The 18,702-nt window shown below is 42.6% G+C and overlaps 2 protein-coding genes across 2 annotated transcripts in view; both read right to left on the bottom strand.

Annotated features, from left to right (window-relative positions):
• The window catches only part of LOC146636215 (Fc receptor-like protein 5), a 54,901-nt gene that overhangs the window by 26,505 nt on the left and 9,694 nt on the right, over positions 1 to 18,702 (bottom strand). The window contains exons 11-12 of the mRNA XM_085349476.1: positions 7,275 to 7,553; positions 1,770 to 2,036 (exon numbers count right to left, since the gene is read on the bottom strand). Coding sequence (XP_085205602.1) covers positions 1,770 to 2,036; positions 7,275 to 7,553 — 546 coding nt within the window. The remainder of the gene's footprint in view (positions 1 to 1,769; positions 2,037 to 7,274; positions 7,554 to 18,702) is intronic.
• On the bottom strand, positions 7,653 to 17,792 carry LOC146636216 (uncharacterized). The gene is made up of 5 exons (XM_085349867.1): positions 17,674 to 17,792; positions 16,955 to 17,262; positions 16,554 to 16,832; positions 16,381 to 16,383; positions 7,653 to 7,939 (listed from the first exon to the last, which is right to left on the bottom strand). The coding sequence occupies exons 1-5, from the start codon at positions 17,790 to 17,792 to the stop codon at positions 7,653 to 7,655; spliced, it is 996 nt and encodes a 331-aa protein (XP_085205993.1).

Below are 18,702 nucleotides of genomic sequence, written 5' to 3' on the forward strand. Positions count from 1 at the left end.
TTTCCTCGGAGGGGGCTCTCTGCACCGGGGCTGTGATCGACCGTGGCTGCTGGGTCTCTGGGGGTCCCCTCAGCCTGGCTGGGGGGCTCCTTGGCCTCCCTCCTGCTGTGTGCCCAGCCTGGAGGCTGCGGTCTGTGACCGGCTCCCGGTGCAGACGGCTCCCTGTTATAGTGTTTCCTCACTTGGCTCATGCGAACCCAGCCCAATTTTTACTCTTTAAGTGTGCGCGTGTGTGTGTGTGTGGGGGGATATGTGTGTATTCACATCATTTATGTTAATGAGAGTGTGGGGAGTGAGTTGGAGGGTGGGGTGGGCTGCTTTTAACTATGTAAAGCACTTTGTGCTACATTTTTTGTATGAAAAGTGCTTTATAAATAAAGACTGATTGATTGATTGACGGCCAACACGTTAACGAGCTAACTGCGCTAACACACTAGCTCCCACCCATGTAATTGAGCACTGCGTGGCACATCCAACATACTGTTTTACTTTAGTCCATGACGCGCTTACCTTCAGGGTCATACGTCACATGAAAACCAAAATAGTTCCAAACGCCAGATCTGAATGAGGGTGGGGGAGGTTCAATTTGCCATGTTGCAAGGAGAGCTTAACTTCTGTCTCGCTAGCTTGCCCTGCGCTCAGTGAATCTGCGTTCGACTACTCCGCAGCCTAGGCTGCACTGTCGAGCGCAGATCCACTGAGCGCTCAACACAGACAGCATCGTCAGAAGGAAAGTTGATAAAATAAATTAAAAATTTATTTTGTATTGTTCGATACATATGCGTACCGAACCGAAAGCACTGTATCGAACGGTTCAATATCGATACGAGTATCGTTGCACCCCTAGTATGTATGTATGTATATATATATATATATATATATATATATATATATATATATATATATACACACAAGTAATTCTATCATGACTCACAAAGATCACTCAGTGTGAGCTCCAATGTGAATTTTTTTTATTTAATTCACTGTTTTAGGAATATATTTGTTATAATAATAGTAAATGTTATACTTGAAGTGTGACATAATTTACTGATCAGACTCTAGAAGAATCAGATGTTCTACTGCAGAAAAATGAACACTTTCTAATCCTAAATAGATTTAGTGGATACATTTTATGTACTTTGATTTCGTCTAAGAGTTAATGTCAATAATAATATTAATAATGTAAATGGAGATAAATGATAAATGATATCAGCACCAGCCAAATCTTTAAAGAAAATTGGGCCATTTTACAGTTTTAAATCACAGCTAGACTTCTTCCAAATTTTCTATTTAAAAAAAGTGTGTCTAGCAATCCACTTAAAAATAAATTCAGGCTAAAAAAACTGAACTAACTACACCATAATACAGTAAGTTGCTGGAATAGGTAAAACTCCACCTGTGGAGCCACGGGAAAAATGCTCAGATACTCAGAAGACAAACCAGTGAATATAGAAATGGAGGAAAGGAAGAAGAAATAAATAATAAATTAGACAAATACATAATTTTTTCTTACTGGATGTGCTAAGACAGGTTCACCCTCTGTACAGTAGATGTTGACAGGGCAGATAAGAAAGATGATGCTGTGATACACATTGTTCTGTACTGGATCTTTCACTGTGAATACTTTTATTCAACAAAAAAAAAAAAAAACAGTTCTTTTGTTGCCATCTGAAAGTCGAGCAGCACTAAGATAGCTAGAAAGCTGTATCATAGAATAAGCCTTTTTTTTTTTTTTTTTACCTATTATAGATGAAACATCTCCAACTTACATGACACAGTCAGTGTGATGGTATCACTCCACTCTGAGAAGAAATTGTCCCTTCTGCCCCGGCAGCTGTATCCTCCACTGTCAGACTCAGTAGTTCTGATAATTCTGTATTCATTGGATGTTGGAGGTGTGTTTAACTTGGCTGTTCTCCATTCATACCTCCACTGAGCTCCTTCACCTCCCTGAATCTCACATCTGACAGTGACTGTCTCACCGCTGTATATCTGAATCCAGGATGGCTGCAGGGTCACAGTGGGCTTATTGAGACCTGTTCACAGAAAAATATTCATAAAATAGAAACAAAATCAACAGAGACTATTAAGATATGTATTTCATAATAATGGTAAATTTGTTGTTTTATAGTTAGGAATGGACCTGCACAAAAATAAAAGGATCATTTTGTGTTGATTTAACAGATGGAGAAAAACAGTGAGACCGTGAGGAGAAACTGTATGACTATATGACTGCCTTTTCTGGTGCCACTGTGGCTGTGGGTTTATCTGCTGTTATGAAAAGAATATATACATACATACACACACATATACTACCAGACAAAAAGTTGGACACATGTTCTTATTTAAAGGTTTTTTCTTTATTTTCATGACTATTTACACTGTAAATTCTCACAAGATATAGCCACCCCTCGCTTCAATTACTGCTTTACACACTCATTATCTCAATGACCCTCATGAGGTCGTCACCTGAAATGGTTTTCCAACAGTCTTGAAGGAGTTCACAGAGATGGTGAGAAATATCAAACAATCAAACACAAGAAACACAAGCCGGATGGGATGGCACATTGCTGCACAATGCTGTGATAACCACGCTGGTTCAGCGTGCCTTCAATTTTGAATAAATCCCCAACAGTGTCACCAACAAAGCAGCACACCATCACACCTCCTCCTCTATGCTTCACGGTGGGAACCATGCATGTAGAGACCATCTTTTTACCTTTCCTGTGTCACACAAAGACACAACAGGTCGAACCAAACATCTCAAATTTTGACTCATCAAACCAAAGCACAGATTCCCACTGGTCTAATGTCAATTCCTTGAGTTTCATGGTCCAAACAAATCTGTTCTGCTTGTTGCTTTTCCCTAGTCGTGGGTTCTTAGCAGCTATTTGACCATAAAAGCCCGATTTGCGCAGTCTCCTCTGGACAGTTGATGTAGAGATGTGTCTTCTACTGGAAATCTGTGTGGCATTTATCTGGGCTCTAATTTGAGGTGCTGTTAAGTTGCAATTTGTGAGGCTGAATTTATCCTCAGCAGCAGAGGTGACTCTTGGTCTTCCTTTCCTGGGGTGGTCCTCATGTGAGCCAGTTTCATTGTAGCGTTTGATGGTTATTGCAACTGCACTTGTGACACATTCAAAGTAGAGATGGCACGATACCACTTTTTTATGTGCGATACTGATAACTATCATAAATTTGGATATCTGCTGATACCGATATGAATCCGATATATAGTGTGTGTTTTAATCAATAAAACTGTTTTTTTAATATATTGCTGCATTTTCTATAAGTTCATACTCAAGTTTAAATAAACAACAACACTAAAGCTATTCTGTTATACCTGTATGTAAAAAATACACTGCACCCAAAATATTTCATAGTTCAGCAAAACTGATCAATCTAATAAACTTAAACCTACTCGATCCTTCCTATTCTGGCATCTTAAAGAGTACTTAGCAGAAAAATTAAGCAACCTAACTAATAGGGTTGCAAACTCCCAGCAAAAAAAAAAAAAAAGGAACCACCCTCCACCTCATGATGCTTAATCGACGTAATCAACTTTAATTTGATGCAGGGTGAAAAAAAAATGCACAGAAATAAATACTTTTTTAAGAAAAATTAAATAGATTCAACATCTTTCTTCAACAGAACTGCAGACTGCACAGATGGTATCTTCCCAAAGGAAAAAGTAGTATAGCTTACTAGGGTATATTAGATTTAACAGTTACTATATACAGTAATGGACTTCTATACATTTTACATCAGATTAAAACTTTGGGTGTAAGATTCAGATAATTATTTATTAAAAGCTAGACATTTTAAATGAGAACAAGAAAGAAAAGTATGTCTTTGTGCCCCCTTTTCCCTGTTCATGCCCTATCGGCCCCCCTGGCTAAACTTTGCTAAATCCGCCCCTGCACAGTTACCAGCCGTCAGCTACGTAGAAAAGGATCCTGGTGTAGAAAGTAATATTAAATAAATTTTAACAACAGCTTATCAAGCTTAAACGTTCTGCTGTTGTTCAGCCGCTGGTTTCCTCTTTCTGGCGCGAAGTGGGCCAAAAACAAAGAAGAGAGACAGACTCGCGACAGAAAAGCCGATCAGCTGATCATTAATCAGTTTCATAATTGAAGTAGCAGCAAGAACAGGTAGTCGCTCCATATGTCGGTTGTTAAGCTTAACGTGGGAATGCTTTACAAACATTCAGAGATGAACTTACACACTTGCTTTACTTCTCTCTGGGATCACTTCCTCGGAGATGAAATGCTGGTTTGGTAGCGAGGCTACAAATACACACAGCCCCTCTATCACGTGATGCACACTGCTCCGACGTGCTACAGTTATGAGCTGAGTTACGCCGTGTCGCAAGTTTTGTGAGCTGCTTTTTTGATATTTAATGGATCGGATTACATGTTTTTATTTCTCTCCGATATCTACGGTGACCCCTAGAGACAAAGCACGTACAAACTCCAAAACACTTACAAAATCCAAAACACATGCAAACTCCAAAACACTTGCAAACTCCAAAACACATGCAAACTCCAAAACACTTGCAAACTCCAAAACACTTGCAAACTCCAAAACACATGCTGAATATTATGTCACTTATTTATGCGCAAATGTTTTTATAATGAAGAACATTAAAACATTACTGTTGGCCACATGTCGGGAAAGTTATGTGACATTAGCGATGTTTGTACTAACTTGGTTTTAAAGCCTTTACTTCAAAATATACACCGTTCAATAGTTGACTTTAATCTTACAGAGAATCTGATGATTTTGTGGATAATTAAAGTCAGTCATATATCCACAAACACAACAAGCTGAAAGTCAGTGATGCTGCTCGGTTTGCAGTCATGAATATCACGGCACAAGCAGGATTCACTGCACTGTTAATGTTAGCTATGTTATATTGCTGCCTCTGTTCGGTGGTGTCGAGCCAAACGGACTTTAACGTGTGTTTGAACGAGCTGACGGTTCACTCGTTAAGCTGAAAGAAAGATGCTTTAATCACAGGAGTCACACGTGTGTCCACTGTACCATCTGGGAACTCTTCTTGTTTCGTAATAACACAATCCTCCTTCTTTTGTGCTGTTTTGTAGCAGTGTATACACCTGAGACTGTCACCTGTCTGTCTGTCCTGCACTCTCTCTCTGTTTCTTTCTCTCTGATTGTGTAATAAAAGTATGAACATGTATTTATAAGTTACACTTGTGTTTGAATCCTGCAGCTTATCACACATTTGATTTCCATGTGTGACAACTGCAAGTGTCCAGAGTGAGGACAGACTGAGGGACCCACTGCTGCACATCATCTGTGAGGCTTTGCACCCCTGATGATCCACCAGGACAAACTCAGCAGTGTGTGAGGAAGAGGAGGAGGAAGAGCCAGCAGCAGCTGACAGATGGAGAGAATAGACAGACTGTTCCCTGTTTGTGAAGGACTGCTAGAAAAGTTTAACATAACTAATTGTCTGTCCTGAATCAGTCTTATTAGGTAATGTTCAAATAATTTGATCATTTCAGTGTTTTCAGTATGGGAGAAAGTACTCAGGGCCTTCAAGTTACACACTATGAAAGGCAGTAACAAGTTTAATATTCAGAAACCTTAAGTATGTATCAGCAGCAGAATGGAGCTAAAAATAAATGTTTGTTTCAGTTCTATGAAGCTTTGAGTATTTTGGATTAGTAGCACTGCTGTGTTTGTTGCATCATATTGCTGTAATTGTTTATATGCTTTATATATTCTAAGGTAAGTTGATCTATAGTGTTATATCATATATTCTATAAGGATGTTATGTGTTTGTATACTTTCTGCCCAGTTTGACCCATTTAGCAGAAGTTAGCCTGTTTAAGGCTCTGATATCTATTCTGTATGACTTAAAGCAGTTATGACATGGTCTGATTTTCTCACCCAATAAAGGAATATTCAATATATCAGTCTACTCTTCATTTTATCAGAAACAGTTTTCTTTTTATAAATATATGTAAGCAATGAGCCAAATTTAGTAATGCCAACATACTGAAGGAACAACATTTGTCCCTTATATATGATACACCTATATATGCACTGTCAAAGATACTTGTCTTTGAGTGAAGATTTAAGGTGATAAGACATATAAATAACTGCAACTTGAATCTGTACTGAGGCTCAGTATTTGACACAGTTCATGTTCACTGCTGTAATAGCTAATAATGATTAATATAATAACTATAATATTGGCCATATTATATTTACATTACCAAAGTGATATGACTTTAGTCTCATGAACAACATTAGCTAATTGTTATTTACTAACTAATCTTAAATGACTGTTTAGTACAGAAGCCCAAAAATCATGTTTTACTGTCCTGTGGTCTCAGCCTCAGATACTTATCAAATCACACAAAGCTCTTGTAGAAACAAACAAACAAATGAACAAAATATGTTCTTCTTCATTTCTGTCAAACAAAGTTGTATGACACGTTTCCAGCGGTTAGTATGATGGTTGCTAGGCAACCTGGGAAGCGCGACGGAGACTAGACCGTCCCATACAGACAAACTTGTCATTTATTTTGTAAATCGAGCTCAACACTACCCCTAGCGTCCTGGAGCACTTCCGTTGTGTTTTGGAATTTGCATGTGTTTTGGGGTTTGCATGTGTTTTGGAGTTTGCATGTGTTTTGGATTTTGCAAGTGTTTTGGAGCTTGCAAGTGTTTTGGAGCTTGCAAGTGTTTTGGAGTTTGCAAGTGTTTTGGAGTTTGCAAGTGTTTTGTCTCTAGGGGCCACCGTAGACATCCGATCCAGTAATTTACGTCAGTATTGGACCGATACCGATACGTAATATCAGATCGGTCAATCTCTAATTCAAAGTTTTAGCAGTTTCCAGACTGACTGACTGAAGCTCTTAAAGTAATGATGGACTGTTGTTTCTCTTTACTTAACTGATTGGTTCTTGCTATAGTATAAATTCCAGCAGTTGTCAAATAGGGCTGTCAGCTGTGTACCAACCTGACTTCTGCACAACACAACTGATGGGGTTTGTTTTCATCCTGTTTATTTATATTATTATTGTCCTCAGGTGATGCAGCAGCAGGTCAGCATTGGCATCTCTAGACCAGCTGAAAGTTCATGACACAAAGTGGTGACAAACTGTCTACAGTGAGGCTACTATCAGCTGCAGCTCTTTGTCTGACTAACAATGTAACATGCTTTGTAGACCATTGAATCCATCCTGTTCTGACCATTATGACATTTGTCAAATGGAGATCACACAACAAACATGACTTACTTGATACTGACAATGTGAAGGATTCACTCCACTCTGTTGAAGAATATGAGTCATCTCTGCGTCGACTCTTACACATGTAGTCTCCACTGCTGGACTCAGAAACACTGAATGTCACATCATTATTGTGTGTCCACTGTGTGAGTGTCCTGGGTCCTCTCCATTCATACTCCCACTCAGTGGTTTTACCTCCTTCCTGCACCTCACATGTCAGAGTGATCGTCTCACCTCTGAATATCTGAGGCCAGTTGGGTTGTTGTTTTACAACAACTTTATTGGAAACTGTTTACACATATTAACAGTTGAGATACAAATATAAACATGAAATCAACACAGAAAACTTCACATTGTATGTTTGATAATCATGAGTGAATGTATATTTCAAACTAAATGACTGAACTCACAGGTTATCTCAATGGTGACATCATAACTTATATCAGTGTAGTAAACTGGGTTTCCTCTTGTTCCTCTGCAGCGGTAGATTCCTCCTTGAGATACTCTGATATCTCTGTTTTGTTGACCTCTGATTTGACCTTCATAGGTTCTTTGGGTTCGTCTGAACCACTCATATTTCCATCCATCAGAGCTCTGCACAGTGCAGGTCAGTGTCACACTGCCCCCTACTGGTATGATTGTTGTTCCTGCTGTCAGTGTGGCCCTGGGTTTATCTGCAATTAATTTACAGGAAAAAGTAGAATAGATTGTCATTTGTCTCAGGAAGAAATTTCTTACAGCACTGATCACACTTTAAATATTCACTGAGTAGTTTTGTATAAATGAGTAATCAGCAAATCAGACATATTAGACTGTGTTACAAAATCAAATTCCCTCTGATTTATTACCTGCCTATATTATATAATTTCCTCCTCGCCCTCTGCGGGCGGTCTTCTTTCAAGGTCAGGTCCTCTACCAGAGGCCTGGGAGCTTGAGGGTCTTGCACAGTATCTTTCCTGTTCTTAGGACTGCACTTGTCTGGACAGAGATCTTGGATGTTGGTTCCTGGGATCTGCTGGAGCCACTTGCCTAGCTTGGGATCACTGCACCTAGCGCTCCGATTACCTCTGGGACCCCTGTTACTTTCACCCTCCACATATTCTCAAGGTCTTCTCTGAGCCCTTGTTACTTCTCCATCTTCTTGTATTCCTTTTTCCTGATGTTGCTGTCATTCGGTATCACTACGTCTATTACTAAGGCCGTCTTCTTCCGTTAATCTACCACCACTATGTCTGGTTGGTTAGGCATCACCATTTTGTGCACCTGTAACTGGAAGTCCCACAGGATCTTAGCTTGGTCATTCTTGACCACCCTACAGGTCTCCCATTTTGGCCTCAGGGCTTCCAGGCCATACTCGGCACAGATGTTTCTGTACACTATGCTGGCCACTTGGTTATGGCGTTCCATGTGTGCCCTGCCTGCTAGCATCTTGCACCCCACTGTTATGTGCTGGATTCTCTCAGGGGCATCTTTACACAGCCTGCCCCTGGGGTCTTGCCTGATGTGGCAGACCCCAGCCTCTATGGATCTTGTGTTCAGAGTTTGTGCCTGTGCTGCCCTTATTAGTGCCTCTGTGTTGTCTTTCAGTCCAGCTTTGTCCAGCCACTGGCAGGACTTCTGGATGTCATCCACTTCCTCTATCTGCCGGTTGTACATAACGTGCAGATACTATATTATATTTTCATCCTGTTTATTCATGTCATTATTGTCCTCAGATGATGGATGACGGCAACCATAGTCAATTGTCTTCCAGGGGCCAGAGCAGGCGACATTGAAGGAAATTTAAAACTGCTGGCTAAGAGTAAACGTAAATTCAGTAAAATCATAATTCACGTCGGCAGTAATGACACCCGGTTACGCCAATCGGAGGTCACTAAAATCAATATTGAATCGATGTGCAACTTTGCCAAAACAATGTCGGACTCTGTAGTTTTCTCTGGTCCCCTCCCCAATCAGACCAGGAGTGACATGTTTAGCCGCATGTTCTCCTTAAATTGCTGGCTGTCTGAGTGGTGTCCCAGAAACGATGTGGGCTTCATAGATAATTGGCAAACCTTCTGGAGGAAACCTGGTCTTGTTAGGAGAGACGGCATCCATCCCACTTTGGATGGAGCAGCTCTCATTTCTAGAAATATGGACAAATTTATTAAACCCCCCAAAATATGACTATCCAGAGTTGGGACCAGGAAGCAGAGTTATAGTCTTACACGCCTCTCTGCAGCTTCTCTCCTCCTGCTACCCCGCCCCCCCCAAAAAAAACCCCATCTCCATAGAGACTGTGTCAGCTTCCAAAAAGACAAAAAACAAACTAAAAACCAGCAACAAACAACTTAAACATAAACAATTACAAAGAAAGAACAATACAGTATCCACATCTGAACCAAAGAGTAAAACAGTGAAATGTGGATTATTAAATATTAGGTCTCTCTCCTCCAAGTCTCTATTAGTACATGACTTAATAATTGATCAACAAATTGATTTACTCTGCCTTACAGAAACCTGGTTGCAGCAGGATGATTATGTTAGTTTAAATGAATCAACACCCCCGAGTCATTCTAACTACCAGAAATCTCGAAGCACAGGCCGAGGGGGCGGTGTGGCAGCAATTTTTCACACCAGCCTATTAATTAATGAAAGACCAAGACAGACTTTTAATTCATTTGAAAGCCTGATGCTTAACATTGTCCACCCCAGCTGTGAAACTCAGAAACCAGTCTTACTTGTTATCATCTATCGTCCACCTGGGCCTTACACAGAGATTCTTTCTGATTTCTCAGACTTTTTATCTGATTTAGTTCTGAGCTCAGATAAAATAATTATTGTGGGTGATTTTAACATCCATGTAGATGCTAAAAATGACAGCCTCAACATGGCATTTAATCTGTTATTAGACTCAATTGGTTTTTCTCAAAATGTAAAAGAACCCACCCACCACTTTAATCACACTCTAGATCTTGTTTTAACATATGGCATAGAAACTGAACATTTAACAGTGTTTCCTGAAAACCCTCTCCTGTCTGATCATTTCCTGATAACATTTACATTTACAATAATTGATTACACAGCGGTGGAGAGTAGACTTTATCAAAGTAGATGTCTTTCTGAAAGCGCTGTAACTAAGTTTAAGAATATAATCCACCCACTGTTATCATCTTCAATGCCCTGTACCAACACAGAGCAGAGCAGCTATCTGAACGCTACCCCAACAGAGGTCGATTATCTTGTTAATAATTTCACCTCCTCACTACGTACGACTCTGGATACTGTAGCTCCTGTGAAAACTAAGGTCTCTAATCAGAAGTACCTGACTCCGTGGTATAATTCTGAAACACGTACCCTAAAGCAGATGACTCGTAATCTGGAGAGGAAATGGCGTGTCACAAATTTAGAGGATCATCATTTTGCCTGGAGAAATAGTTTGCTGCTTTATAAGAAAGCCCTCCGCAAAGCCAGAACATCTTACTATTCATCACTGATTGAAGAAAATAAGAACAACCCCAGGTTTCTCTTCAGCACTGTAGCCAGGCTGACAAAAAGTCAGAGCTCTTTTGAGCCAACCATCCCTTTAACGTTAACTAGTAATGACTTCATGAACTTCTTCACAAAAAATTTTTTTATCATTAGAGAAAAAATTACCAATAATCATCCCACAGATGTAATATTATCTACAGCTACTCTTAGTACCATTGATGTTAAGTTAGACTCTTTTTCTCTAATTGATCTTTCTGAGTTAACTTCAATAATTACTTCCTCCAAACCATCAACGTGTCTTTTAGACCCCATTCCTACAAAACTGCTCAAAGAAGTCCTGCCATTAATTAATTCTTCGATCTTAAATATGATCAACCTATCTCTAATAATCGGCTATATACCACAGGCCTTCAAACTGGCTGTAGTTAAACCTTTACTCAAAAAGCCATCTCTAGACCCAGCAGTCTTAGCTAATTATAGGCCAATCTCCAACCTTCCTTTCATATCAAAAATCCTTGAAAGAGTAGTTGTCAAACAGCTAACAGATCATCTGCAGAGGAATGGTTTATTTGAAGAGTTTCAGTCAGGTTTCAGAGCTCAGCACAGCACAGAAACAGCTTTAGTGAAGGTTACAAATGATCTTCTTATGGCCTCTGACAGTGGACTCATCTCTGTGCTTGTCCTGCTAGACCTTAGTGCAGCATTCGATACTGTTGACCATAATATCCTATTAGAGCGATTAGAACATGCTGTAGGTATTACAGGTACTGCACTGCAGTGGTTTGTATCATATCTATCTAATAGACTCCAATTTGTGCATCTAAATGGAGAGTCCTCTTCACACACTGAGGTTAATTATGGAGTTCCACAGGGTTCAGTGCTAGGACCAATTCTGTTTACATTATACATGCTTCCCTTAGGCAGCATCATTAGAAGACATAGCATACATTTTCACTGCTATGCAGATGACACCCAGCTCTATCTGTCCATGAAGCCAGATAACACACACCAATTAGTTAAACTGCAGGAATGTCTTAAAGACATAAAGACCTGGATGGCCGCTAACTTTCTGCTTCTTAATTCAGATAAAACTGAGGTTATTGTACTCGGCCCTGAAAAGCTTAGAAAAATGGTATCTAACCAGATTCTTACTCTGGATAGCATTACCTTGGCCTCCAGTAACGCTGTGAGGAACCTTGGAGTCATTTTTGACCAAGATATGTCCTTCAACGCACATATTAAACAAATATGTAAGACTGCGTTCTTCCATTTGCGCAACATCTCTAAAATTAGAAATATCCTGTCTCAGAGTGACGCTGAAAAACTAGTTCATGCATTTATTACTTCCAGGCTGGACTACTGTAATTCATTATTATCAGGATGTCCAAAAACTCACTGAAAAGCCTTCAGCTAATCCAAAATGCTGCAGCAAGAGTGCTGACAGGGACTAGAAAGAGAGAGCATATTTCTCCTGTTTTGGCTTCCCTTCATTGGCTTCCTGTTAAATCCAGAATTGAATTCAAAATCCTGCTCCTCACATACAAGGTCTTAAATAATCAGGCCCCATCTTATCTTAATGACCTTGTAGTACCATATCACCCTATTAGAGCACTTCACTCTCGCTCTGCAGGCCTACTTGTTGTTCCTAGAGTATTTAAACCAACCAAGTATTTAAACCAACCAACCAACCAACCAAGATGGCACCGCGTATGGATGCCCTGGTGCTTCAGTCCGTTACTTTTGTTTTGTTTTTGTGCATTTCTTCTGTGTCTGGGCACTCCTCTGGATACTCTTACACCAGAGAAGAGCTCCTTAACTACAGGACCACAACGCCTGTGGATTTATTTCCAATATTTGTCGCATCTGCGGCAGATTTACTGCAGACTCTGACCAGGAGAGCGAGACGCCGAAAGAGAGGAAAGCGAGCCGGCGCACTCGTGCGTTTGAGGAGACGCGGACTGCGAACGGCTCTTCCTGGGATCTTCCTTTCTAATGTACGCTCACTTGGGAATAAGATCGACGAACTGGCCCTGATGAGAAGCATGAACAGAGACTTTGCCTCATCCTGTGTCTTATGTTTTACGGAGTCGTGGCTCTGTGAGGACATCCCGGACAGCGCGCTCAAGCTGGAGGGCTTTCATCTGCTGCGCGCGGACCGGCAGGCCGCTCTCTCCGGTAAGTCCAAAGGTGGAGGGGTCTGCTTCTACATCAATAGTGGCTGGTGCACAGATGTGACAGTGATTGCTCAGCACTGCTCTTCCTCTCTGGAATATCTTTTTATTCACTGCAAACCGTTTTATTCTCCGCGGGAGTTTGCTTCATTCATCCTGGCCGCTGTTTACATCCCGCCAGACGCGGATGCGCAAGCAGCTCAGTGCGCACTCGCAGGGCAGATTCTCCACATGGAGCGGACATACCCGGACTCTCTCATCATTGCTCTTGGGGACTTTAACAAAGCCAATCTGAGCCATGAGCTTCCAAAATATAAGCAGTATATTAAATGCCCGACCAGAGAGGAGAGGACATTAGACCACTGCTACAGCACAATCAGCGGGGCCTATCGCGCGGTGCCCCGCGCTTCACTCGGACTTTCTGACCACGTCATGATCCACCTGATCCCCGCGTGCAGACAGAGGCTGAAGCTCTCCAAACCTGTCGTGAGGACCAAAAAACTGTGGAGCAACGAGGCTGTGGAGGAGCTTCGCACGTGTTTGGAGACCACAGACTGGGACACAATGAAGGCTGCTTCTAACAGCTTGGACGAGTTTACGGACACTGTCACCTCCTATATCCACTTCTGTGAGGACAGCATTGTGCCATCACGCACCAGGGTGAGTTATAACAATGACAAACCCTGGTTCACCCCTAAACTCAAAAAGCTGTGGCTGGAAAAGAGAAAGGCGTTCAGAAGCGGAGACAGGGACTGCTACAGAGAGGCCAAGTACAGGTTCACTAAAGAAGTGGACATTGCTAAACATCAGCACTCTGAGAAGATGCAGCAGCAGATCTCAGAGAATGACTCGGCCTCTGTGTGGAAAGGTTTTAGGAATATTACCAACTACAAGCCTAAAACCCCCCACTCCACTGATGACTTGCTCTTAGCCAACACCCTTAACGACTTTTACTGCCGTTTTGACGAGCCATCAGGCAGCTTTCACACCTCCAACGGCCCCAGCAATAGAGGCACTTTGGACACTCATTCCCCCACCTCTCCCCCCTCCATAGAGCCATCACCACCTTCAAACACTTCACCTACAACACCCCCCTCCTCACCCCACACAAAAGAGGATTTCACACCACCTCCTCCCACCACAACTCTTCATATTCATGAAGCAGATGTGAGGAAGCAGTTTAAGAGTCTGAATGCTCGAAAAGCTCCCGGCCCAGACGGTGTGTCTCCTGCCACCCTCAGACACTGTGCAAACGAGCTGGCCCCAGTGTTTTCTGGCATTTTCAACTCCTCACTGCAGGCATGTCATGTGCCTGCCTGCTTCAAGTCCTCTACCATAATCCCTGTCCCCAAGAAACCTAGGATCACTGGACTAAATGACTACAGACCCGTGGCTCTGACATCTGTGGTCATGAAGTCATTTGAGCGCTTGGTTCTCTCCCATCTCAAGACCCTCACGGCCCCCCTCCTGGACCCCCTGCAGTTTGCATACAGAGCCAACAGGTCTGTAGACGACGCCATCAACATGGCCCTACACTTCATCCTGCAGCATCTAGACTCCCCAGGAACCTACGCCAGGATCCTGTTTGTTGACTTCAGCTCTGCCTTCAACACCATCCTTCCAGACCATCTCCGAGGCAAGCTTTCCCAGATGAATGTGCCTGATCCCATCTGCCGGTGGATCACTGACTTCCTGACGGACAGGAAGCAGCATGTGAGGCTGGGAAAGAATGTCTCGGACTCCCGGACCATCAGCACCGGCTCCCCTCAGGGCTGTGTTCTTTCTCCTCTGCTCTTCTCCCTGTACACCAACTGCTGCACCTCCACCCACCAGTCTGTCAAGCTAATCAAGTTTGCAGATGACACCACCGTCATTGGGCTCATCTCTGACGGGGATGAGTCTGCCTACAGGAGGGAGGTTGAACGTCTGGTGTCTTGGTGCAGCCACAACAACCTGGTGCTGAATGCCCAGAAGACAGTGGAGATTATTGTGGACTTCAGGAAGCACACAGCCCCACTCCCCCCCATCATCCTGACTGACACCCCCATCACCTCTGTGGACTCATTCCGCTTCCTGGGTACCACCATCACCCAGGACCTGAAGTGGGAGCCCACCATCACCTCCGTCATCAAGAAAGCCCAGCAGAGGATGTACTTCCTGAGGCAGCTGAAGAAATTCAACCTGCCAACACGGACGATGATGCAGTTCTACACTGCAATCATCGAGTCCATCCTCACCTCCTCCATCACCGTGTGGTACGCTGGAGCCACTATCAGGGACAAACAGAGACTGCAGCGTGTTGTGCGCTCTGCTGAGAAGGTGATTGGCTGCAGACTCCCATCTCTGCAGGACCTGTACACCTCCAGGACATTGCGGCGTGCAGCTCGGATCTCAGCTGACCCTTCTCACCCTGGACACAGTCTGTTTGACCTGCTCCCCTCAGGCAGGAGGCTCCGGTCCATTCGCACCAGAACCTCTCGCCATAAGAACAGTTTCTTCCCCTCTGCTGTCGGACACATGAACAATAACCATATGACTGTCCCCGCCACAAACACATGACCCTACGCTGTGTCACTGCATCATTCCATGTTTGGCACTGATCACCACCTGCACTCATGTATATATCTTTCTACGCAGCACTTTAATTCTTATTCTCATGTATATATCTCATGTATATCTCATGCACATATCTTTCTACGTAGCACTTTTAATTCTTATTCCTACTTTTATTTTTTCATGTCTATATAATCGCAATTTATGACAGTATGTTTGCACTGAAGCACCGCAGCAATTTCCTAATGTTGTAAACCTGCTCAACATTTGGCAATAAACCCCTTTCTGATTCTGATTCTGATTCTGAGTATTTAAAAGTAGAATGGGAGGGAGAGGCTTCAGTTTTCAGGCCCCTCTTCTGTGGAACCAGCTTCCAGTTTGGATTCGGGAGACAGACACTATCTCTACTTTTAAGATTAGGCTTAAAACTTTCCTTTTTGCTAAAGCATATAGTTAGAGCTGGACCAGGTGACCCTGAATCCTCCCTTAGTTATGCTGCAATAGACATAGGCTGCCGGGGGATTCCCATGATGCATTGAGTTTTTCCTTTCCAGTCACCTTTCTCACTCACTATGTATTAATAGACCTCTCTGCATTGAATCAAATCTGTTATTAACCTCTGTCTCTCTTCCACAGCATGTCTTTTATCCTGTCTTCCTTCTCTCACCCCAACCAGTCGCAGCAGATGGCCGCCCCTCCCTGAGCCTGGTTCTGCCGGAGGTTTCTTCCTGTTAAAAGGGAGTTTTACCTTCCCACTGTTGCCAAAGTGCTTGCTCATAGGGGGTCATATGATTGTTGGGTTTTTCTCTGTATCTATGAAGCGCCTTGAGGCAAATTTTGTTGTGATTTGGCACTATATAAATAAAATTGAATTGAATTGAATTGAATGGAGCAGCAGGTCAGCATTGGTGTCTCTAGACCAGCTGAAAGTTCATGACACAAAGTGGTGACAAACTGTCTACAATGAGGCTACTATCAGCTGCAGCTCTTTGTCTGACTAACAATGTAACATGCTTTGTAGACCATTGAATTCATCCTGTTCTGACCATTATGACATTTGTCAAATGGAGATCACACAACAAACATGACTTACTTGATACTGACAATGTGAAGGATTCACTCCACTCTGTTGAAGAATATGAGTCATCTCTGCGTCGACTCTTACACATGTAGTCTTCACTGCTGGACTCAGAAACACTGAATATCCAACCACTATAGTGTGTCCACTGTGTGGGTGTCCTGGGTCCTCTCCATTTATACTCCCACTCAGTGGTTTCACCTCCTTCCTGCACCTCACATGTCAGAGTGATCGTCTCACCACTGAATATCTGAGGCCAGTTGGGTCGTTGTTTTACAACAACTTTACTGGAAACTGTTTACACATATTAACAGTTGAGATACAAATAGAAACATGAAATCAACACAGAAAACTTCACATTGTATGTTTGATAATCATGAGTGAATGTATATTTCAAACTAAATGACTGAACTCACAGGTTATCTCAATGGTGACATCATCACTTCTATCAGTGTAGTAAACTGGGTTTCCTCTTGTTCCTCTGCAGCTGTAGATTCCTCCTTCAGATACTCTGATATCTCTGTTTTGTTGATCTCTGATTTGACCTTCAGAGGTTCTTTGGGTTCGTCTGAACCACTCATATTTCCATCCATCAGAGCTCTGCACAGAGCAGGTCAGTGTCACACTGCCCCCTACTGGTATGATTGTTGTTCCTGCTGTCAGTGTGGCCCTGGGTTTATCTGCAATTAATTTACAGGAAAAAGTAGAATAGATTGTCACTTGTCTCAGGAAGAAATTTCTTACAGCACTGATCACACTTTAAATATTCACTGAGTAGTTTTGTATAAATGAGTAATCAGCAAATCAGACATATTAGACTGTGTTACAAAATCAAATTCCCTCTGATTTATTACCTGCCTATATTATATAATTTCCTCCTCGCCCTCTGCGGGCGGTCTTCTTTCAAGGTCAGGTCCTCTACCAGAGGCCTGGGAGCTTGAGGGTCTTGCACAGTATCTTTCCTGTTCGTAGGACTGCACTCGTCTGGACAGAGATCTTGGATGTTGGTTCCTGGGATCTGCTGGAGCCACTTGACTAGCTTGGGATCACTGCACCTAGCACTCCGATTACCTCTGGGACCCCTGTTACTTTCACCCTCCACATATTCTCAAGGTCTTCTCTGAGCCCTTGTTACTTCTCCATCTTCTTGTGTTCCTTTTTCCTGATGTTGCTGTCATTCGGTATCACTATATCTATTACTAAAGCCGTCTTCTTCCCCTTATCTACCACCCCTATGTCCGGTTGGTTAGGCATCACCACTTTGTGCACCTGTAACTGGAAGTCCCACAGGATCTTAGCTTGGTCATTCTTGACCACCCTACAGGAGGTCTCCCATTTTGGCCTCAGGGCTTCCAGGCCATACTCGGCACAGATGTTTCTGTATACTATGCTGGCCACTTGGTTATGGCGTTCCATGTGTGCCCTGCCTGCTAGCATCTTGCACCCCACTGTTATGTGCTGGATTCTCTCAGGGGCATCTTTACAAAGCCTGCCCCTGGGGTCTTGCCTGATGTGGCAGACCCCAGCCTCTATGGATCTTGTGTTCAGAGTTTGTGCCTGTGCTCCCCTTATTAGTGCCTCTGTGTTGTCTTTCAGTCCAGCTTTGTCCAGCCACTGGCAGGACTTCTGGATGTCATCCACTTCCTCTATCTGCCGGTTGTACATAACCTGCAGATACTATACTATATTTTCATCCTGTTTATTTATGTCATTATTGTTCTCAGGTGATGGAGCAGCAGGTCAGCATTGGCGTCTCTATACCAGCTGAAAGTTCATGACACAAAGTGGTGACAAACTGTCTACAATGAGGCTACTATCAGCTGCAGCTCTTTGTCTGACTAACAATGTAACATGCTTTGTAGACCATAGAATCCATCCTGTTCTGACCATTATGACATTTGTCAAATGGAGATCACACAACAAACATGACTTACTTGATACTGACAATGTGATGGATTCACTCCACTCTGTTGAAGAATATGAGTCATCTCTGCGTCGACTCTTACACATGTAGTCTTCACTGCTGGACTCAGAAACACTGAATATCCAACCATTATAGTGTGTCCACTGTGTGGGTGTCCTGGGTCCTCTCCATTTATACTCCCATTCAGTGGTTTCACCTCCTTCCTGCACCTCACATGTCAGAGTGATCGTCTCACCTCTG

Source organism: Diplotaxodon limnothrissa, linkage group LG3 (assembly GCF_057381915.1).
Source record: "Diplotaxodon limnothrissa isolate DT_005_m linkage group LG3, D_limnothrissa_male_GT1.1, whole genome shotgun sequence".
NCBI classification, from domain to species: Eukaryota; Metazoa; Chordata; class Actinopteri; order Cichliformes; family Cichlidae; genus Diplotaxodon; species Diplotaxodon limnothrissa.